Genomic DNA, 22,655 nt, shown 5'->3' with positions numbered 1-22,655 from the left:
GGCCCTACAATAACACACTAGCATGCACAGCCTCAGTGATCTCAAGCAGCCCTACAGTAACAAACCAGCTTGAGTGACCCTACAATACCAAACCAGCACACACAGCCCCAGTGACTTTACAACAACAAACCAGAGCAGCCAACCCCAGAACCCCACTGATCCTCCAATAACAAATCAATGCCTCAAGTCCAGCCCCTCATTGTACCACTGTCACCATTGTTCCACTGGCTCTGCATCCACACTGGGCAGGGGGAATTGTACCACTGTCACTGCATCTACACTTGCATTGGGGGTTTGTACCACTGGACCTGCACCCTACTGGAAAGGGGGACTGTACCATTGTCACTGCATCCACAGTGGGTGTGGGGATTGTACCACTTTAACTGGCCCAGGAGGGTTACAGCAGCTGTGTGCAGACAGGACCAGGGCTGTGATTTGAAAGTGACATGGCCAGACCCCTGCAGAAGGCCACGTGGCTGCTCTGATTTCAGTTGAACTGGGGTTATTACTGGGTCAGTGAGGAGTCAGGCTAAGCCACTCACGCTGCAGTATGGGAGCACACAGGGTCTGTGGAATGGTTTACTAAACCAGCTCAAACATGTGAGTGGCCAGCGCTGTCCTGAGCCAAAGCGGAGCAGGGGCCTATGGGATTGCAGGCTATGGGATGGTGGCAGGGCCTGCGGGAAGGAGTGCCCCAGGAGCTCTAGGAATAGCACAGGCTGTAAAATGCCCTGACTAGCGTGTCACTAGCCATAAGACAGAGCCCCATCCCTAAAACACACACACAGAGTCCACTCTCACACACAGGAGACACCACACACACAGTCAAACAGTTCCCAACAGCCACCCTGGCCCTTGCCAGTTCTGCAATGGCTTTAACCTTTCCAGTCTCTCTTCCCTTGCCTGCCCCCCAGCCGCCCCCCACATTCTGGCAATGCCTAGAGTAGTAGAGGGAATGTGTCCCTTCTGGGGGGCTCCCAGTGGCTGACTTCCCCTTGCTAGAAGTGTTTCTCCCTGCCTCCCAGCAGCTAATGCCTCCCATCTCCCACAACGGTGCCCTGGTATGTTATTGTAGGGTCACTCGGGCTGCTCCTGCTGATTTGTGATGGCGGGTGTCTCCCATGAGTATCAGGGCTCCACCCTTTGGTGTATTATTGTAGGGTCTTTCAGAAGTGCCAGGGTGGTCTGCTCTGGTTTGTGATGTAGGGTCCAGGACAGCTGCTCTCTGATTGGCTAATGGCTCCTCACCTTTCAAGAGTCTAGAGGTCCCTTTGCTAGAACTGACTCAGCCCCTTGATGACATATGTTCACCCCCAGAGGCTTCTGGGTACTTATCCTGCCCTTCTGCAGAGTGTGGCATCAGCTCTCTTGAGGGACTCTCCTCCAGAGGGACGGCACGAACCTTTAACCAGGCACTCAGCTTCCAACTAGACCCAAGGAATCATGGGACAGCTAGCTCAGTGGCCATGTGTGACTGGCGTGTGTAGAGCCAAGCCAGTGCCATGCCCACGAGTACAGAAGAATCAGGGCTGTTTGATAAGCCCAAAGCATGTGGGGGTTGTGGGAACAACTCCTGATTCCCACAGCTATCTTGTCCTTGTTCTCTGCCCCTTGTGTCTGACACTGGCTCATGCCCCCTCATCCCCACTGCCCACCTCTGGTCCCAGACTCTCACTGGCTGGGTAAACATGAGGTAGAACCCATCATGTCCTCTCCTCCTTTCCTCCTTCCTCAATCAATGGGAACCATCAACACCCACCTTTCTGCTATGGGACTGCCATCAGGTCATATCTTCATCCATCACTCTCATTCTGCTCCCTCTTCCCCAGCCTATCTGTCCCCGGTGCCCAGGCTTATGGGACAGATAAAAATCAGTGCTGATCTCATGCCTAGAGCTCCCAAAGCAGCGAAGCACTTGGGACAAAACGAGCCATTAGCACCTTAACAAGTTCACGTGGGTGTCCATGGAAATCAGACCTCAGAGACAATCAGTGGCAAAACAGGAATAGAACCCAGGGTCCTGGCTTCCAGCACTAAACACTAGACACCACTCCCCTACCAGAGCTGGGAGTAGTAGCCAGCGGTCCTGGCTCCCAGCCCCCCTTACTCTGCTCATGAGATCCCACTCCGCTCTTAGAGCTGGGGTAGAACCCAGGAGTCCTACGCTGATGTTCCCTTCAGCACAATGAAGGGTGTGTCTCCAGTTACCTGATCTCAGTGATGGACCAGCCTGCCAGGTTGTCATGGAGACAAGCTGGAGCAGGTCTGATGGGACAGGCAATATCACTCGCAGTTGTCATTTTATCAATGGAAGAGCTGATGCAGAGGGATTAGGGGAGGTCACATGGAATTCAGCAACAGATGTAGGACTAGATCCTAGGATTCCCAGTCTAGAACCCACTGAGCCACATTATGCCTGTATCTATTGGGTTTCTGGGAAGTGGGCAGGTGGAAGCCCGCCCAATGCTAAAGGATCCCCCCCCCAGCCTGAGGGGAGGATCTATGGGACCTCAGAACCCCACTGATTTTGGGGAACAGCTAATAAAAGGACAGGGACAGGAATGTGGTCGGGTCATAAGAAGGGAGCCTGACGGGGACACCAAGCAGAGAACCCCGGACAGCACCCACTGCTCCTCGAAGGCATCAAGGGAGCCAGTGGATGCTGCCCAGAGGAACTCTGCCCGGATACGTGAACAGACTAAGGATCGGAAACAAGCCCCACAGTCACCGGAGTCTCCATCAGCCAACCTCCTCTCCCTGGTTGCGTAGATGGCCATTTTAGCCAGGGCAAGGAGGAGGTTGACCAGGAGGTCCCGCGACTTTGTGGGGCCACGGATAGGGAGTGCATAGAGAAGGAGGTGAGTTGTGCCAGGCAGGTGTCAGCTGCATCCCTGACACACTGTGTGTTGTCACCTGCAAGCCACTGGGTAGCTTTCCCAAGCCACCAGGGTACTGCTCAGCCAGTGAGCGCTCACGAGATGACATCGTGGTTGTCTCTGCTGTTCCACTGGGTCACTTTGCTATCACCCCCATATCCTTGCTAGGGTCTTAAGGTGGGAGGCAGGGAAATGTTCTGAGACCCTCTCTGAACGGGTCTCTAATGTGTGTATTTTATGGTTGTACCCAGAGGCCTCAGCTGAGATCAGGGCCTCATCACATTGGCTGCTGGTCAGAGTCACCGAGATTGAAGGCCTCATCATGCCAGACGCTGCACAGACACAGAGAAGGGGCTGCAGAGGAGCTGCATGACAGAGACAGTGACAGAAGAGCCTTGAGTGCGAAGAGAAGGAGGGATGGAGAAAGAGGCAGAACGGTTCAATGGTTAGAGTGCTGGAAGACTGGGTTCAATTCCCAGCTCTTCTTGCGTAACACTGAACAAATCATTTAGTGCCTCAGTCCCTCTGCCTCCATGGCAGGGCCCCAGTGTTCCTCACACTAAGGCTTCTGTATGTCCCCCATTCTCCCCTCATGGTAGGAGCTCTGTGTACACCCTTCTCCCCTCCATCCTGTACCAGGTTCTCCTATTATCTTCCAATGCCAGCAGCTCTGTGTGCCACCTCCTCCCATATCAGGGCCCCAAGTTTGCCCCATGCCAGGGACTCTGTCTGCCCCCCTTCCCCAGCTTCTCTCCATGGAGGGACCCTGTGTATCTCCTTCTCCCCTCCCCTGTACCAGGGTCCCCCATTTTCCCCCATGCCAGGGTGATATGCACACCCCCATATTCCCCCAATACCCTCCTTTTCTTCCAACCCTTTGGCAGGGAAATATTCAGTGTCAACATGGGAGAGGGGCTTGTGTTATGCTGGCAGGTGTTAACTGGCACCATCAACCAGTTGTTTAACCAACAGACAATTGGAGAGGTGCCAGAGGCCATGGTTAATCAGGCACTCGGGGCTCTGGGGTCCCCCCCCCACTCATTTTTTTAGCTGTCTCCCAGCTCACTAGAGCTCTCCCCCTAGATATAGCACAGGATCAGCTGCCACCTCCCACAGTTACTGCCTTGCACCCAGAGCAATGCTGTGGTGCTGAGGGCGAGGCCCGGCTCTCCCCCTCAACCACTGGGTGAACTCTGCACCCGGCAGCACCAGTGCTTTACCTGTTTCACCCTGTAGCAAGGCGGTGGGATTCCCCACAGCCCCACGGAGGGATGAGCCTCCCCTACCACCAACATGGGCGGAGCCAGCGTGTCCTGCGCCCACCCCCAGAGGGCAGGGCACAGGACAGGAAGTAGAAAAGAGCAACTGCAGAGCTCACTTGGAAGCCAGTCAGATGCTGATGGCCTAGCTCCAGGTCGGGACATGCCACCAGGCTGCCGCTGACACGAAGACTGGCCAGGCCAGGCCAGGCCGGCCTACCCTTGGCCAGCTACCCTGAGGAGCAGCCAGGCCTACCTCTCACCCGCTACCAGAACTGACGGTGCTGGAAACCTCCGAGGACACCGCCCTAACCCAGGTACCTACAAGGGGGAGTCCGGAAGTAGCCTGGGGGCAGTCGGCCCTGGTCTGGCTGCAGCTCAGCCAGAACCCATGTCAGTGTGTTGTGGTCAGGATCCCCACTGACACAGCAGCAAGCCGGATTTATCAGAAATCTCTGGGCTTGTTCAGGGGAAGATCTCGTTTATTCCTCCTCAGTCTCTACGGAATTCCACAGGAGCTGAAACCAGCCAGACATGACATAGGGGGCCTATACAAGGACAGACTGGAGAATGAATTTTTCTGGAGGGTTCTGGATCCAGCCTATGGGATTCTATAGGAGACAGAGAATTCTATAGGGTTATGCCCTAAGGGAGGGGGAGTGAGCCCTCAGCCTCTGAGCAGCTACCCAAGGGAGATCAGGACTTAGGGGCTTGTTCTATAAGGCATGGCTGATTCCAGAGCTGGGGGCAAACCAAGGATGAGACAAGAATGGGGCCATGACCCCAGGCAGGAGGCTTTCCCTGTGTCTCAGTTTCTCAATCTTAGCCACCTGCTCACCCTACCAGACCCTGCTGTGGGCTCCCCCTCTGACCCACTGGCAGCCACAGGGCCCTGGGCCTGGCAGTAGCTCTCGTGGGGCTGCTATAACAGCCCTCCTGCCTGGCTTGGGGCTCCACTCCAGCCCTGTGGGCAGCGCAGAGATGGAGGAAGCAGCATCCAAAGTTTCCCCTGCCCCATTGCCTGATCTCTCCCCTGGGCTGGCATGAGTTCTGGATGAGAGATCATGGGCCCACATGGAGCAATGCGGCCCCACATATCAGTGTCTCCACCTTAGATAAACATAGTTGGGACGATAAAGTCTAATCTTATCGCTGGGGAGGGAGGTGGCAGGTTGCACCCTGAGTGTGTGTGTGCTGCAGGGGGAAGTGCCAGGAGTCCAGTGCCAGGTGCCCGAGGAGCAACCAAAATCCCCACAGCCTGGGCAAAGCACACAGGGAACATGTGGCATAGGGCAGCCAGCTGCTCCAGACCAGCGGGGGTTGGGAATGGGACACGGAGCCTTTCCCTTCTAGGGGGCATGGACTCCAATCTGGTCCCAAGCTCCAAAACAATAAGGGATCTCAGCTGGACTTGCCCAGGGTTTCTGTTCCTTTCCCCCTGGAGTGGGGCACTTTCTCCCCCTTCCCCAGCACACAGCTCAGGCTCTGCAGGGGGCCACTGCTTCCAGTTCCGTGAGCCTCCTGCACCTGGCAGGGCCAGGGCCTAATCCCAGTGGAGAGTTAATGCTGTCTGGGGACGCAGGTGTCGAGGGCCAGCCTGCGGGCCCAGATTAGCATGGGGGAGGGCTGTGCAGGTGTGTGGCTGCCTGTCTATATATGGCAGTGTAATCCCTTTGTGGAAAAATTACCAGCCCTGCTGTGACTGGATCATGCAGCCTTGGGCTGCTACCTAGCACTGACCCCACCGGGAGGCCAACCCCTCTGGGCAATGGGGAAGGTCCTTAGTCCCACCCCAATTTGACTACCACTGGGGGTAGGGCGCCTTCGCTGCTGGTGGTCCAGGTTTCTAGCCCAGCTGGCTTCCAGGTAGAAAGCCACTGGGGGATCCTCTTGCCCGACCCACAGCATGACCCAGGCCAGAGCAGTCTCCTGCCATTCCTGCCCTGGGGCATATTTCCTTCCCTGGGACATATTTCCTTTCCACACTGATTCCTGTTGTTTGCCAGGTTATTTCCTTCTCCCAGCGAGGTCTCCTGAATAAACAGGTTCCTGATTCAACACTTGTGATCGGCCTTTGCCCCCAGGATGAACTTTTAATACCGTCTACACAGACAAGCTGCCAAGCAGTGGCTCATCAACCCCATGCCCCAGCCTGGCCACAGCTCGGGGGTTGGGGGAGGGACCCCAGAAGGAAGTTTCATTTCCCTTTATGTTTTCAATCTGCCCCCCCTCCCCACTCGGATCATAGGCTGCAGTATTCACAAGGCGGCTGCTGAGGTACCCAGGGGCCTGGATCTCAGGCAATGAGTTGTGTGCCCATGGAATCTGGGCACTGACTGCTCTGTTAGGGCTCCAAAGGAGTGAGCAAGGCACAGGCAGGGGCCGGACTGTCCGTGTTGCTGACACCAGTGGGCAGATCGCAGTGAGCAGGTTCTCCACTCACTGGGCTCTAGTGTGAATACTGAAGGGGGCTGTGGGAGAATCAGGCCTTGCTGATCGGCACTACAGGATGCAGGGGAGTCTCAACCCTCTAAGCCCAAGATCCCTTCCCTCTTCAATGCGATGCCCCACACTGTCTCCTCTCCTTCCATTGAGCAGGTAGGGGGTGGAGTCTCTCTTGGTGGGGGCAGGCTCTGTCCCTGCCACTCAAAACAGGTCTCCAGCGAGGGGCGGAGTCTCTCTTGCTAGGGCAGGCTCTGCACCACCCATTCAGAAATAGGTCTCCAGGTAGGGGGCAGAGTTTCTCTTGGCGGGGCCAGGCTCCTCCCCTTCCCTGCCCTCTTGCGCTAGGCTGAGCATGGGGCGCTGGGCCACGTGGAAAGTCTTGCCACGTGTGTCTGGTTTCTTCCTGCCTGGGGGCTTCTTCTTCCGAGCCTGCTTCTCGGCTGCCTCCTCCTGCCGGCGCCGCTCCTGCTCCTGCCGGCGCTGCTCCTTCAGCTGCTCCCTCTCCAGCCGGCGCTGCTCCTTAGGGGGTGGGGGGGGAGGGTCCACCACAATCTCAGGGATGAGGAAGGCGGGTGCTGGGTGCCTGCCCTTCCTGGGCTGCTGTGCATCCTCCAGCTGCTGGGCGTCGAAGACAGCTTTGGCGTTGGGCAGCCGCTGCTCCGGGTGGTACCCGAAATCAGGCCGGACCTTGCGCAGCTTGGCTAGCTGGGTCCGGCACTCACGCTCCACGTCGCGGTCCGAGACGGCCACGTTGTGAACCTGCAGGAGATGGGGGTGGAGGGACATCATGGGGTCTGTGTCTTGTGGGGAGCCCCATGTGCAAAGGGATCCCACGTGCACTGGTATGAGATGCCTCAGCTTGGTGTGTGCAAGGAAGAGAAACAGCAGAGGGCACCATAACATCGGGTGGGAGGAGCCTGCAGCTGCTCAGCCCCGCCCTTCCCAGCAGGGAGCACTGTACTGTAAGCCCCTCAGGGGGGCTGAATTGGGGAGGGGGCAGGACAGGGCAAGGGGGAAGATCAGAGCTGGGGAGGCATGGCCCTCGGGAGCTGAGTTGGGGATGAGGGGCAGAAGAAGGGAGCAGGACAGAGCTAGGGAGGCGTGTCCCCGAGGGAGTGAGTTGGGGAGAAGCAGGAGACTGGGGGAGGATAGAGCTGGGGAGGCCTGTCCTGGTGGGGGCTGAATAGGGGAGGGGGGCCTGGCCCTGCTGGGGGCTGTGCTTGAGGCTGGTGAAGGTTCCTATCTCTGCAGCAGAAGCCCAGCCTAGTCCCCACCCTGCGCCTCACCTCAGCCATAAACGTGTCCTCCTGCAGCAGGCGGGCTGGGATGCTGCGCAGCTTTTCCAGTGTTTCCACCACGCCTGTGCAGTCCCGCAGATTCTCCGAGGAGCCCAGCGCCAGGCGCACCAGCACCAGCCCCACCCGGAACAGCACCTTCACCCCTGCAGGGAGACAGCAGTTGTCAGACCCCAAGCCAGCAGTAGGGGGTACTGGGACAGCCCTGAAACAGCCAGGAGACCGGGGGATGGATAGGCTGAAACAGCCAGGGGTACCTAGGAGGGAGCCATGAAACAGTCAAAGGCACCTGGGAGAGGGAGCCATGAAACTGTCAGGGGAGCTCTGTGTGAGTGGGAGAGAGAGAGAGAATGTGAAACAACCAGGGGGACCTATGCAGGGAGACATGAACCAGCCAGGGGAGCTGTGTGTGGGGTACACCATGAAACAGCCAGGTGAGCTGGGGGGAGGAGCCTTGAAACAGTCAAAGGCCCCTGGAAGGAGGAGCCAAGAGATGGGTGGGTGAGCCATGAAACAGCCAGGGGACCTGCGAGGGGAGGAATGAAGCTGCCAGTGGAGCTGGGGAAGGTGGAGCCATGAAATAGGCAGCAGGCTTGTGGGGAGCTGTGAAACCACCAAGACAACAGGACCTGGCCCCACCCCTCCTAGTCCAGGGCAGCCAGGATGTCTCAGCCCTGGGGGAGTCATAAATCGTGCAGGACCATGCCCCTAATACAGCCCTGGCCAGGGCCGTCCTTAGGATTTATGGTGCCCTAGGCGGGATTATTAAACTGGTGCCCCTGTGCCTGTCTTGCTTTTAGCAACACAAACATAAGCTTACTCTATTGGAAAACTTGCTACATGCATGTTATTAAAACCAGTTTAACATAGTTAAGCACACTGCAATGCTGATGGACTAGCACTAAAGAAGTAGCACTATAGAAAAAATTCTGATTTGACAGAATGATGCAAATAATATAATTTTTTTTGATTTGTCAACATTTTATTGGAAATTTCTATGAAGAGGTATTGAAACAGGGATTTGTTTTTAATTAAAAGCAATCTTTCTGGCTTTTTTGGCTGCAAAATCAGGAATAATGTCATCATATGACAAAGACAAAGTGATGCCTTGTTTGACTGCAAGAATAGCAAGACCAGTCAAGTGTTTCTGGCTCCTTGTAGAGTGGAGATAGTTTTTAATGAGCTTTAGTTTTGAGAAACTTCGTTCTCCTGATGCTACTGTTACAGGAATTGTCAGTAGAATATGAGTGGCAATGTACACATTAGGATATATGTCAACAAGTTTGCTGTTATGAGTAAACTGTACAATGTCTGTTATCGATTTTGCATGTGGCAACATTGATGACAGTGTACTCAATTCTTCATACAGTTCAAGTCCATTTAAATCAAAACGATCGCCGTGCTTCAGGATGTTCTCTAGGTCGGGGTCCCCAACGTGGTGCCCGTGGGTGCCATGGCACCCGCAGGGGCCTCTCAGTGCACCTGCGTATTGGCTGGCGGACAAGCATGTGCTGAAACGCCAGTGAAATTTGGCGGCATTTCGGCAGCGATGCCTCTGGATGACGCCGCTTGCTGCTGATAAGCAGTGTCATCCAAAGGCATGGCTGCTGAAATGCTGCCAAATTTCGCTGGCATTTTGGCAGATGCTTGTCCACTGCCATGGTCCTTTGTCTGGCGGGCGCCAGACGAAAAAGGTCAGGGACCACTGCTCTAGGTTCTTGCACTTTGTCATTAGTTGCTCTTGTTTTCCTATTTCGTTGAATTTAGTCCTGCTCAGCCCACTACCAGCTGAGTGAATGGAACCCCAGGCAGACAGCGGATTGAGTGGCTCAGCCAGGGTATCAGCCGTCGGCCTGCTCAGCCCGCTGCCAGCCTGGGGTTCCTTGGGGGTCCCCAGGCCAGCAGTGGGTGCTGAGTGGGGCCAGCAGCCAGGACCCCAGGTGGCAACGGGGCAGCAGCCAGAACCCCAGAGCAGCGGCGGGCTCAGCCACTCAGCCCACCACTGCATGCCATCAAAAATCAGCTCGCGTGCCACCTTTGGCACGTGTGCCGTAGGTTGCCGACTCCTTCTCTATACATTAGTAAGGAGATGAGCATATTACAGTTGTTGGAGTGCTCTATTTAACAGTAACAGGCTATAGGAAAGTCAGTCAACATTTTTTGTTTCTCTGATGAAAACTGGCCCACTCCCTTTCCCATACCAAACTTGTCACAAATAATTGTCAACAATTTAATTTTCTGCTTTTGGCTAAGATATTGATTTTTAAAAAAATATATATTGAAATTGAATTCAGGATTGTTAACAAGCATTTTTGGGGACCAAATTTGTTAAATGACAATCTAAATGGCAACACAGCACTGCTTTCATGCTCGGCTCACCCCCCAGCCTGCTGGTCCAACTGCTGCAATAGAGGAGGAGATAGGTGGAAAACTGCAGGACCCCAAAATCCACCACTTGGGATGCAGAGTGGCAATAGCAGCAGCAAACCCTAAGGTCCGATCACATGCCAATGGGCACCACCGCCAGCCCAACGGACCATGGTGAAGTTAGCACAGCATCTGATCTCGGTGACGGGGCACCCATGAAGCCACAGCAGCTCATCCTGCCCTGTGCAGCTCCCCCCGGATGAGATGGATCACTGCCAGCCCGGGGGAGAGACACGCTCCCCAGCTAGGGTGACCAGATCCAGATGCCCTGATTTTATAGGGCCAGTCCCGATATTTGGGGCTTTGTCTTATATAGGTACCAATTACCCCCACCTAGGGTGTCCAGACAGCAAGTGTGAAAAACCAGGACGGGGGCAGGGGGGGAGGGGATAGGAGCCTATATAAGAAAAAGACCCAAAAATTGGGACTGTCCCTATAAAATCAGGACATCTGGTCACCCTCCAGGTCGAGTTCCTTCCCCCACCCCTTCCCAGAGACCCCAGCAGCCAATCCTCTCCCTCAGACTGTGCTGCATTCATCTCTCTCTAGAACCCAGCAGCCCTGCTCTTACATCGTCCACTGTTTCCCGTATGTCCAGGCTCCCAGCAGAGCGGTGGCCCCAGACCTAGTGGTGCCCTAGGTGGCTGCCTGTTCTGCCTATGGCTAAGGACAGCCCTGGCCCTGGCTGCAGGCTGGCGGCTGATGGAGCTCTAGGCTGAGCCAGTACTTCACGCACCCTCGCTGAGGAAGGTATCCCAGATGCGCAGCACAGTGGGGAAAGGCAGGGTGCGGCTGTAGAGGCACAGGAACCACTCGGTGACGTAGAGCAGCGGCCCCACGCTGTGCTTCTGCAGGTGCTTGTAGGCCTTGGGGCAGACGCGCCGCAGCAGTGCCACGAAGACCTCACCATCCAGCAGCACTGCCTCCTGCAGGGGCAACCGAGAGCCCATCAAATCTGCCCGTTGCACAGCACCACCCTGCTGCCAAGCATGCAAGCTCCAGCCCCACAGCCCTCTCCTACTCCCCTACTGGGGAGGGGAGGGCAGGGCTGGGCAGTCCAGGCTCCTTCCCCTCCCTGGTGTCCCAGCACCCCCTGCTGGAGAGGGTGTGGCCAGGCAGCTGCAGGCTCTTCCCCCTGCCCTGCTGACTCCTGGTTGCATCTCATAAGGGTCCATGACCCTGTAGAATTCCCATCCTGTGGGAAGGGTGCAGGGGGGTTCTCACCATCTCAGGGCTGTAGTAACCAGGCAGGTACCGCTCACTGATCTGCACCAGGCACCAGAAGGCTTGCTGTAGAGGACGGGGAAACATTAGCCAGGGGAGATATCGGAGTCCCTGGACCACATGGCAAGGGGGAGTGAATAGAGGAGGGGCACAGGGTTTATGCGAGGGGGAAGGTGTGTATCTTGTATGGGGAGGAGGGGAACTGGCTGCCCTGGCATGCAAAGGGGCCTGAGGGTGGTGGTTAATGAGGGCTGGGAGTGGGGTTGGTGACGGTGGCCCGTGAAGGGATGGGAGCTGGCTGCTCCATGCTGGAGGGCAGTGGGGGCCAGAGCCTATGAGTGGATGGGCTTATATTACAGGGCAGCAGAACAGTGGGGGTGAGTGCTCGACAGGGTAGAGCAGGACAGAGAGGGCAGGTGCCTGGTGTGGGTTCAGGATAATAGGGACAGGGGCAGGGCAATAGGGGTGGGGCAGGACAGTGAGGGTGGGTGACCTGCAGGGAAAGACAGGGCAGTGAAGACAGGTGCTAGGCAGTGGGGGAGGGGCAGGGCAGTGAGGTGGGAGTAGTGCAATTGGGGGGTGCACCATGGGGGAGGGCATGGTTCCCAGTAGCTACTGGGCATGACTCACCTCAGCAGGCATGTGCATGAGCAGCACTGCAGCCACAGGGCCCTGGGCCTGGCAATAGCCCTCATGGGGCCGATATACAGTGTAGGCCTTCAGGAGCTGCATGAGCCCTCGCTGCCTGCACAGATGGGGCTGAGTGTTAGAGTTTGGCCAGGATAGCACGGTGCAGAGCTCCCTCCACATACAGGACCAGAACACTGGGCCCAACTAGCCCAGTATCATCCCCTGACCCCACCCATACCCCATCCCGTGTCAGATCAGACCTTTGGGAAGAGAACCCAGGTGTCCTGAGTCCACGAGGCTACATATATACAGAATTCTCTAAATAGATACCTAGCGGGGAGTCTATTGGGTGGATGGGTAGAGAGAGGGAGGGAGGAGTATGGATAGGGATGGAGGGAGGGATAGGTGTGGATGGGGATGGAGGGGGGGAGGGTTAGATAGAAGGAAGAAGGGGGATTGATAGATAAGTCATACACTCCCCCCTTCCCAGGGGTTTGGGGGTAACTCTGCTGCCCAGCTGGGCACTTCCCAGGGGGCACCGTTCAGTTGCAGGTTGCACCAGTGTGGGGGAATGACTCTGGCTCACGTGCCTGAGTGGTGCCCCAGAGGATGCGACTCAATGTCATGGACCCCAGCCGCGTTCCCCCTGCCCCTTGGACAATCCCTGCTCTCTAACTGGAGCCGCTGGGAGCTGGTGTCAGTGGGAAGACAGCGCCACTCAGTGGCGAGTGCCTGGAATGGGAATCACAGGCACACTACAGCAGCACTGCCCAGCTGGGAGGCATGTCCTGGGCTGGGGGCAGGACACAGCATCCTGCTCTGGCTGCAGGGACAACTCAGGCATCAGCCCCAGCAAGGCTTCCCCTCTGCTCCCCCAGCATTTGGCTGTGCCCCCGTGGCTCCCTTACCCATGTCCCTCAGGCGACAGGAACATCTCATGGAAGGGGAACTGGCGGTGGATGTCCTTCTCAATGGTCTCCAACCACTGCGGGTCACCAGGTGACTGTTCCAGTTCCTACAGTGACACGGCAACGGGTGAACATGGCAACAGGAAGTGGGCCACACCACCCTATCCCCAGGGCAGGGGTTTAGAGTTAGCAGCAAGAGATCAGGACCTGGGATGGGTGTTAGCGGCTCCCTGCATGGTGGTTGTGTTTGCAGGTGTAGCGTGGGCCAGGAGGGGTGCCAGAGCATGCCGGACTCAGCCCAACTGGATGTGGGTCCTTCGGCTCTGGCTGGGGTCAACTCAGAGCAATGGAAACCCCAGTGACTATCACCTATCAGCAAGGGCTCCCAGCACGCTGAGCATGTGAACTCAGTTGTGGTCTCTCACCTGGGACTGAGGGACAAAGGGACAGGGACAGAGAAAGGAAACTGCATGGCTCTCAAAGCAGCAGCATGGCTCACGGAGCCCTGGTGCAGGTCAGGACGGATGATGTCTTAACCTTTGTCCCTCTGTTCCTCCACTCAGGACTCCCCGCGCCATGTGCCAGCAGGCTAACAATCCCTGCTCTGGTTGGAAAAGCTGACCCATGTCACTGCAAACACTGGCTGGGGTGCCCAGGGTCCTAGAGAGGGTGAATATCTCTGACCAGGTATCTGGCTCAGGTGGGACTCACAGGGCAGAGCTCATGGCACAAAGCAAGAGGGCTGGATCCAGCAGCTGTGTCTCGGGGGCATTGAGGCCTTGTGGCCGGCCCTTGGGAGACTGGTACACTGAAGGGTACCACCACACACCGTTTATAAGCTGGGTCAAAGCACATATCCAGTGGATCCATGCCTCCAGATGTTCTATTCTGCCACTGACGATGACTCACCATGGGGCCAGATGCTGTTCTCCTGCCAATCACCCCATGGCAGTCAGCAGGGTCAGGGAGAACAAGATTGGGCTCTTTCACCCTGTATATTAACCCCCTGTCCTCTGGCTCTGGGGAACTGAGAGCTCCCTCCTGCCACTGCAGCAATGTAGACATTTCGCTGTCCCAAGCAGGGCGGCATGCCGCGGGGCGCTCTGCCGGTCACCAGGAGGGTGGCAGGCGGCTCCGGTGGACCTCCCACCGGAGCCGCAGGACCAGCGGACCCTCCGCAGGCACGCCTGCAGGAGGTCCGCTGGAGCTGCCTGCCGCCCTCCCGGCGACTGGCAGAGCGCCCCTCGCGGCATGCCGCCCCAAGCACGCGCTTGGTGTGCTGGGGCCTGGAGCCACCCCTGAATGCAGGTGTCTGCTGCAAGAGCTAAAGAAGTGCTCCTCCAACAGCAGTGGTATCTGGGATGTTATCCTCTCTGCACACTAGCCAATACAGGGTAGCTTGTGCATATCCAGCGCCTAGAGCCAGGAATGCGAAAGTCTGGGAGGCAGCTGACTCAGAGCTTGGCGGCATCAGCATGGATGCGGGTGGGGTAGAGTGGGTGGGTCGGGGGCAGAGGATGCCGAGGGAGAGTGGGAGCCGCGAGGGAGGCAGGAGGAGCTGATTACCTTGTACTTGCCGAGGTTGCGGTCCATGCTGCTCTGCCCTCCACACAGCAGGGGCCAGCAGCGGGCGCGCATGGATGAGGGGATCCCTTTACGGCACAGTACCTTCACCTGGAGCCAGAGAACTGCATCAATCACAGCACAACCCACCACAGGGCAGGGCCAGGGAGAGGGGGCACAGCATGGTGCCACACTAGAGAGAGCCAGGGCCCTGGGACACTGGCTTCAGGGGCAGGGAGACCCTAGCTCCAGGGGGCTCAGCTATGTGGCATTACACTGTCAGGAGACATAATGGGGGAAGCCCTGGCAGCAGCTGATTCCTTGGGGGAGTGAGGCACACTGGGATGCCCTATGGGGAAACCGGTTGCTCCCTGGGAGGATTAGCATGGCCCTTTGGGGTGCCCCATGGGAGGGCTGAGAGGCCTATTGGGCAATCGGCATGGCCCCATAGAGGGGTTGGGATTTCTCTGTGGCTCCTCCTCACCTTCTTGTACCTCCTGGCCATGGCTTTCTCCCAGTGCGATGTCATCTCCAGCCATCTGGCTTCCCGGTGCCGGATGAGCTCTACTGGGGGCTGGCCCAGGCTGGATAATGGGAAGAGAATGGGTATCAGGCCAAAGGCCATCTCCTCCTCGCCCAGTGCCTCCATTCCTCCCATCTCTTTGTCCCCCTGGTGCACTCCTTCTACCTCTGTTTCATTCCCTCTTACCTCCTCCTTGTGCCTCCTCTGCATCCTCATTCAGTAGCCACATGAGGCTCCCCTCCTGGGGCACTACTCTGGGAAGAGAGCACAGCCTCCTCATTGCCCATCCCCTGTCTGCTCCCTTCTCTCCAGGTACTGCTGCCTCAGCTTCCTGTACCCCTGCCCTACCCTGGGGCTGGGCAGGGGGAGGCAGGACCTGGGAATGTGAGAACTAAACACTGAGCAAATCAGGATGTTCCAACATCACCTTAACTCTGACCTCTCTCCTGCCTAACCCAAGCTACAGGCTGCTGACACCATCACCCTGCCAACTCTATCTCCAGATGAGCCACAGAGCTGCCCCCCGGCATCACCCCCACATTCTGCATGCTGAGGGAGCACTGGCTTAACCGTCGGTTATTGTTTAGAGACCCAGAACATTGCTTTTCACCCTCCATGTGCTCCGGAGACACCCCACAATTCCCACCCTCCCACCAGAAGCACAGATCTCTTGTTTACTGGGTTTGTAAATTCATGGGGCACATTCTGAGCAACCAGATCTGGATGTATTCCTTCTGCCATGGAGACCACGAGTTTGAGTAACACCAAGTAAGCAAGGAATAATAATTAACAACTAACAAGCGAGTAATGTCTGAGTAAATACTTAGTAATCCCTGAGTAACAAGTGAATAAACACTGAGATTAGCAAGTAATCGCTGAGTAGTGTCTGAGTAAATATCAAGTAATGCCTGGATAATGACTACATAAACCTGAGTAACAGCAAAGGAGTGATCAAGTAACAACTGAGTAAACCATGAGTAATGGTCAGATAAACACCAAATAATGACTCAATAAACACTTAGTAACAATTTAGTAAACCCTGACTACCGAGTAATGACTAAATGACCACCACACAATGCCTTCACAACCACTGAGTAAACCCTGACTAAAGACTGAGTAAATACTGACTAAAAACTGAGCAATGGCTAAGCAAACACCGGGTGGCATTTGAATAATAAGCAACTAAACACAAAGTCATGGCTGAGTAATGACCTAACAAATACCAAGAGCTCAGCTCCCTGTTGCCCTAGGGCAGTGGTTCTCAAATTTTTGTACTGGTGACCCCTTTCACCTAGCAAGCCTCTGAGTGCAATGCCCTTATAAATTAAAAACACTTTTTTATATATTTAACACCATTATAAATGCTTGAGGCAAAACGAGTTTTGGAGTGGAGACTGACAGCTCGCGACCCCCCATTTAATAACCTCATGAGGACACACTGGGGGGAGGTGCTGGACTGTCTCTGACTGTTCTGTGCAAAGCTCCATCGGTCCACCGCAGCAGAGGCACTAGTTGAAGCAGCCCCAAGGGTTGTTGTAGCCTGTGAGGAGGGCAGAACTGGCACCTGCTACAGACTGCCTGCCTTCCATCTGAGCCTATGTAACAACTGAGTAATGAGTGAGTAAACACTGTGGCCTGGTCTACATATAAAACTTAGGTCAACCTAGCTACCTCACTCAGGACTGTGAAAAACATCATGCCCTGTGCAACATAACCTCGACTGCAGACGCAGCTAGGTTGGTGGAAGAATTCTTCTATTGGCCTAGCTACTGCCTCTCAAGGGGGGTGGATTTACCACAGTGACGGAAAAATGCCTATAGTGGTGCTGCTGCAGCGGTGCTGCTGTAGTGCTTCTTGTGTAGACATACGCTGAGTAATGAGTGAGTAAACGTTGAGTAACGAGCAAGTAAACATTGAGGAACAAGTAAATATTGAGTAATGAACATGCAAAAGCAAAGTAATGAGTGAGTAAACAACATAGAGTAACGAGTGAGTAAATACTAAGAACATAAGAGAGGCCATACTGGCTCAGACCAATGATCCCTCTAGTCCAGTATTCTGTCTTCTGACAGTGACCAATGCCAGGTATTTCAGAGGGAATGAACAGAACAGGGCAAGTTTGAGTGATCCATCCCATGTCATTCACTCCCAGCACCTGGCAGTCAGAGATGTAGGGACACCCAGAGCATGGGATTGCGTCCCTGACCATCTTGACTAATAGTCATTGATGGACCTATTCTCCATGCACTTATCTAATTCTTTCTTGAAACCAACTATACTTTTCACCATCACAACATCCCCTGGCAACAAGTTCCACAGGCTGACTGTGTGTTGTGTGAAGAAATACTTCCTTTTGTTTGTTTTAAACCTGCTGCCTGTTAATTTCATCAGGTGACCCCGGGTTCTTGTGTTATGTGAAGGGGTAAATAACACTTCTTTATTTGCTTTCTTTACACCAGTCATGATTTTACAGACCACTACCATAGTCCCCCTTAGTCATCTCTTTTTCTAGCTGAACGGTCCCAGTCTTTTTAATCTCTTCACATGTAAAAGCTGTTCCATACCCCTAATAATTTTTGTTGTAATGAGAACCTAAACACTGGGTAATGAGTGTGTAAACACTGAGTAAAGAGCAAGTCAACACTGAGTAACGCATAAGGAAACACTGAGTAATGTGTGAGTAAACATCGAGTAATGTCCACATATAAATACCGAGCAATGAGTGAATAAACACTGAGAAATGTCCATGAAAACACTGAGTAATGAGTGAATAAACACTGAGTAATGAGCATGTAAACACTGAGTAATGAGCGAGCAAATACTGAATAATGAGCAAATAAACACTGAATAAAGAGGGAATAATACTATCAGTGTTTTAACCTACAGAGCTTCCCTCTCATACTCTTATCAGGAGATGGGTGTGGGCAGTGAGGGGTCTGTTGGGCAGGAGAAGTGCCTTCAGGGGCAGGTTGGCAGCCCCATTACAAGTGATCTTCCCAGCAGCACAGAGCAGATCCCTGGGATGAGGCTGTAGGAAAGGATCCCAGGGAAAACGGGGTTGGGGCTGAACAGGACTGTTCTCTCTTCTCTCCTGGGCCTGTTCACACCCTGAGCCGCTCAGTGGGGTGAGGCAGGGGAGGCTGGGGCGCTGACGTCCCTGACCACACACTGCTGCAAGCACGGTGTGCACATCGCCATGGAGACGGGGACAGGATGTGGCCAAGCCATGAGCTGCTGAAACAGGAAGTGTTAGTTCATGTGGGTGGAGGGGTGCAGGGTGCTCCCCTCCCTTGGCCCAGCACCAATAGTGCTCAGAGACCTTCCCAGAGGTGTGAGGGGCTCTGGCTGACGTGGGCCTCACACCCCTCATTACCACACATCCCCTTCAGACCCCCAAGAAAGGCTAGGGCCGTGGACAGGTGTGAGCAGCCCAGAAGGAAACCATAGCTTCTGAGCTCATGTCCTCTGCAGAATCACTGCATGATAATGGGGCAGAGCTCCCCAGCTTCCCCCAGGGCTGCAGCATTCTCCAGGCCTCAGTGCCTGGCAGCCCTGAGGGGACATCCCTAAAGACCCGCTCTAGCTCATCACATGTTCTGGGATCAGTGCAGGAGTCACCCCAGGGCTCCACAGGAGATCAGACTAGACCAGTGGTTTCAATCTGTGGTCCACAGACCCCTGTGGGCTCTGCAGATCACGTCTAAGATTTCCAAAGGGACCCGCACCTCCATTTGAAATTTTTGGGAGGTCTGCAAATGAAAAAAGGTTCAAAACCACTAGACTAGCTGATCAGAACAGCCCCTTCTGGCCTTCCAACCAGGGATTCAGGAGCCTTCCCATGCCTCCGTGCATTGCATTGACGGAACAGTTTGCATTTAATTTCCTATGATTTTTGTAACGAACAGTAAGAAAAGGGAGGGAAAATCCCCTCCAAAGACAGAGCTTCCATCTCTGGTGTTCTCGAGCTCTGCTCCTTTGCAGATGCACCTTGCAGATTTTAGAACTGAGATCTGTTTGGTTAGACCCTACCTAAACATGCCCCCGCTCCAAGGGAGGACCCTGGGACCCTGACTGAGCCAGTAGTTAGAAAACCCCACCCTGTCATCTGCCTTCAGCACACTGTGCATTTAAACAACAAGCACACAAACCTTAGCCTTGCCATGCTGGATAACCACCACTAAATCCCTCGGCACTAGCTAAGCTTAGCTCTCACATTTGTTATCTCCATCAGCTAGCCCAGTGTCCAGGAAGACACCCCAATAAGCCAGGTCCCAAGGAAGCAGGAGAGGATGTTATAGTAACAGAGCATCTTTCATCCTGCAGCACTTTGCAGTCAATGCTGGCTGTGTGAACTGGGGCAGGCCACCTGCCCTGCTTGGTGTCTCAGTTTTCCCATCTGTTCAATGGGGACTAGGACACCGACCCTGCACCTCTCCCATCCAATAGGCGATGGGATGGCAGGTGCTCTGGAAGAGCTAGGTGTTATTGTGATCCTAGACATAGATAGTTATGGGTCTGTGGCTGCCTCTAGGGAGGAGGGCACACAGGACACTGTGCTGCAGGGAGCGTGGCAGCAGCATGGCACACTGACACCAGGGGTGGCATGGGCTCTTCCGAACGCTGCCCTGAAAGCTCCAGCAACCTCAGCTGACCCAGCCATGAGGCTGATGGCCTGAGCCAGCCCTGCCTGGATACAGCTTTGGGGCTGTACACCCACTCGCCATTCCCCAGCTGGGGGAAGGTACGGAGAGTGAACCGGGGTGACCAGGGGCCATTGTGCCTCCGCAGCAGAGGGCCTGTCCTCACTAACATCTTGGTTGTAAAGACTCTAGAGGGCACCCATGATATTCCCTGGGTCAGAGGATCTCCTACATCAGGCTGTTAGGCAGATGGGGCTGGTGCACAGGGCCCTGATGCAAGAGTCCCAAACAGTCCTCTCCCCCAGCGCCTGAGACCCTCCTTCCCCAAACTCTGCCTCTTACCTGCTTCTTCCCCACCCCCGAGGGGCAGGACTAGGAGAGAGGTGTGGGGGCAGGGCCACAACCACAAACTGCTACACTTGGGTGTGGGTTGATTCCCCAGTCCCCAGGCCAGGGGCTCAGCTCCTCTGTGTATGTCCATTCTATGGGCCTGAGCACCCTATATCCTCAGCTCACAGAGCGGGGAGATGCTGGATCCAGGCTCAGAGCGCAGGGGATTGCCCTGCAGGACTCGGAATGTGGGTATCAGCCCAGCACCCACAATGGCTCCAGGGAGCACGAGACCAGGACAAGGAATCGGAGCCAGGCATCCGGGTCAGCCGTGCAGGGTACTCACCCCTAGGGGACACAGAAACACCGTTTGCGGCACCCCCACTCCCTCTGCAATGCCCCCTTTGAGCACTCCCATGCCCAGGCCTGCCCCACTCACCCATCCTGGGTGCCACTGGTCCCGAGGAAGCCATAGCGGTCGGTCTGACGATAGGGGGCGGCCCCGTTCAGCTCAGAGTCAGAGCCCAGCGAGCTGGAGTCATCATGGCACCCCAGGGCTGAATCGAAGGTGTCAGACAGCTCCTCCAGGGTACTGAGGCTGGAGGAGTCGGCAGAGGACATGGGGCCGGACGCCATGCCCACGAGTCCAGCACCCTGCAGGGGGAGGGAGGGCAGGGAGAGGTTGCCCTCAGTGAGTGCCCAGCATGGTCGGCCCAGAACTGAACACCCCAGGAGACAACCTCAGGGAGACAATGCCAGGGCCCCGCATCCCCATTTCCCCTAGGACCTGCCCCCCCGGGCCCCTCATCCCGTCCCCCCTAGAGTCTGCTCAGCCCAGGGCCCTAACCCCTGCCACGCCAAGGTCTTCCCTGCCCAGGGCCCCACAACCTCATCCCCCCTGGGGCTGACCCTCCCAGGGCCCCTAACCCCTATTGCCCCATGGTCTGACCCGCCCAGGGCCCCTAATCCCCATCACCCTACAGTCTGACCCGTCCAGGGCCCCACAACCTCATCCCCCCTGGGGCTGACCCTCCCAGGGCCCCTAACCCCTATTGCCCCATGGTCTGACCCGCCCAGGGCCCCTAATCCCCATCACCCTACAGTCTGACCCGTCCAGGGCCCCACAACCTCATCCCCCTAGGGTCTGCCCCGCCCAGGGCCCCTCATCCCCATCGCCCCCAAGGACTGCCTCTACCAGAGCTCCGCACTCTCATCTCCCCCTAGGGTCTGCTCCACCCGGGGCCCCTCATCCCCCCCCCACACCCCCGTCTACCCAGCCCAGGGCCCCTCACCTCCATTCCCCCCAGGGTCTGCCTCTAGCAAAGCTCTGCCCTCCCATCCCGCCCAGGATCTGCCTAGCCCAGGGCCCACAACCCCATCCACTCCAGGGGCTGACCTGCCCAGGGCCACAAACCCATTCTCACCCAGGGTCTCCCCAGCTAGGGCTCCAAACCCCTATTCCCTCCAGTCTGCCCAGCCCAAGGCTTCAAGGCCCCTCACCCCCATCCCTCCCAGGGTCTGCCCCCCACCCCCACCCCCGAGCCCTTCCCACTAGTGTCTGCCCAGCCCAGGGCCCCGCACCTCCATCCCCACAGGGTCTGCAGAGCCCAGGCCCCTCACCCCCATCTTCCCCAGGATCTGGCCCACCCAAAACCCCTCACACACATCCCCTCAGGAACTGCACCGCCCAGTGCCCCACATCTCCATCCCCCAGGGTCTGCCCCACTCAGGGCTCCTCCCCACCGTCTTTGCTTCCAGTCCAGGGCCCCTACCTCTAGCCCAGGGAACCACACCTCCATTACCCTGCCCCAGGGCCCAGCTCCTCCAGCCCCATGTGTACTAGGGAGAGGAATCCATGGGGGCCTGGTTTCTGGTCAGGGAGCGTAACACCCTCACACAGAGCCCCCCACCCAATTCTCTTGTGTCTATCCTGGGGGTAACTTTGTGCAGCCCTTGTCTCTAAGCCTGGCTCCCCGGCACAGCTCAGGGGGGTTCCTAGGGAATTTCCCCACATGGCCCCCAAGCAGCCCTTTCAGTGCTCCGTTCCCTTGTTCCCACTCACCTTCAATGTGCCCAATCCTCTTAGCTTGTGTACTGTGCTGGGGCCATTCCCAATGGAGCAGTGCCCAAGTGGCACAGTCACGCATTCGTCCCTTGCCAACACCTCAGTCCAGCGCGCTCCCCATGGGCGCTGCAAACTTATTTCCTCTTTGCAGTCATTTCCTTTTGCACCTGACAGGGCTGAGGCAGCAGGCAGCATGTGGGGGGAGGGGAAGGGAGCCTGAGGCCACGGGCAGTGTTTGTGGGGTGGCGCTGACACCCCGCTCCCTGCAGCCCCCCCTGCTGGGAGAGGCTGGAGCTGGAGCAGCCGGGAGCTCCCCCCACAGCCGGTGCCCCCTCCCCGCTCACCCTAGCGCCTCCTGCTGGGAGAGGCTGGAGCTGGAGCAGCGGGGAGCTCCCCCCACAGCCGGTGCCCCCTCCCCGCTCACCCTAGCGCCCCCTGCTGGGAGAGGCTGGGGCTGGAGCAGCCGGGAG

General features: G+C 56.4%; 1 protein-coding gene across 1 annotated transcript; it reads right to left on the bottom strand.

The window, feature by feature from the left end:
* Positions 1-6,196: 6,196 nt before the first annotated feature.
* TBC1D10C (TBC1 domain family member 10C) lies at positions 6,197-22,391 on the bottom strand. The gene is made up of 10 exons (XM_032794973.2): positions 22,183-22,391; positions 20,560-20,774; positions 15,112-15,211; positions 14,631-14,738; positions 13,065-13,171; positions 12,157-12,271; positions 11,527-11,592; positions 11,039-11,228; positions 7,867-8,021; positions 6,197-7,339 (listed from the first exon to the last, which is right to left on the bottom strand). Exons 1-10 carry the CDS (start codon positions 22,378-22,380, stop codon positions 6,845-6,847), a joined length of 1,749 nt encoding a protein of 582 aa, XP_032650864.1. The 5' UTR covers positions 22,381-22,391; the 3' UTR covers positions 6,197-6,844.
* Positions 22,392-22,655: the final 264 nt, after the last annotated feature.

This window comes from Chelonoidis abingdonii, chromosome 4 (genome assembly GCF_003597395.2).
Source record: "Chelonoidis abingdonii isolate Lonesome George chromosome 4, CheloAbing_2.0, whole genome shotgun sequence".
Taxonomy (NCBI): domain Eukaryota; kingdom Metazoa; phylum Chordata; order Testudines; family Testudinidae; genus Chelonoidis; species Chelonoidis abingdonii.
Note: the sequence above shows the minus strand (reverse complement) of the source record. Positions and strands in the feature narration are given on the sequence as shown.

What these genes read in the sequence shown, in the direction of transcription:
- TBC1D10C (XM_032794973.2), bottom strand. Translation starts at nt 22,380, where the DNA reads ATGCTGCCTGCTGCCTCAGCCCTGTCAGGTGCAAAAGGAAATGACTGC. An exon ending in TGGCCAGGAGGTACAAGAAG is followed by an intron (nt 14,739 to 15,111) that starts GTGAGGAGGAGC and finishes CTCTGGCTCCAG; the next exon opens with GTGAAGGTACTGTGCCGTAA. An exon ending in CTGTCGCCTGAGGGACATGG is followed by an intron (nt 12,272 to 13,064) that starts GTAAGGGAGCCA and finishes CCATCTGTGCAG; the next exon opens with GCAGCGAGGGCTCATGCAGC.